Source organism: Eimeria mitis, genomic scaffold, assembly GCF_000499745.2.
Source record: "Eimeria mitis Houghton genomic scaffold, Emh_scaff1054, whole genome shotgun sequence".
NCBI classification, from domain to species: domain Eukaryota; phylum Apicomplexa; class Conoidasida; order Eucoccidiorida; family Eimeriidae; genus Eimeria; species Eimeria mitis.
Window position 1 is genome coordinate 9728 of NW_013567323.1, and position 262 is coordinate 9989.

A 262-nucleotide genomic window follows, 5' to 3' on the forward strand; every position below is an offset into this window, starting at 1 on the left:
CATGTTTGTTTTTATTTTTTTATTTTTAATTTATATTTATTTATTTATTTTTATTTATTTTTTTATTTATAATTTATATTTATTTATTTATTTTTATTTATTTTTTCTGTTTATTTATCTATATTTATGTCTATATAATGAGGAAACCTCTGTTAAGGCATGCAAAGGTTTCACTGAGGCACGCATGCAAGCTGTTCAGTTCAGGTTTGTTTTTTTTTTTTTTATATATTTTTATTTATATATTTTTATTTATATATTTTTA

The 262-nt window shown here is 16.0% G+C and overlaps 1 protein-coding gene across 1 annotated transcript in view; it reads left to right on the top strand.

Moving 5' to 3' along the window:
- Positions 1-184: 184 nt before the first annotated feature.
- EMH_0028400 (uncharacterized protein) overlaps positions 185-262 on the top strand; it is a gene marked incomplete at both ends in the record, with an annotated part of 3359 nt that continues 3281 nt past the window's right edge. The window contains one exon of the mRNA XM_013494149.1: positions 185-204. Coding sequence (XP_013349603.1) covers positions 185-204 — 20 coding nt within the window. The remainder of the gene's footprint in view (positions 205-262) is intronic.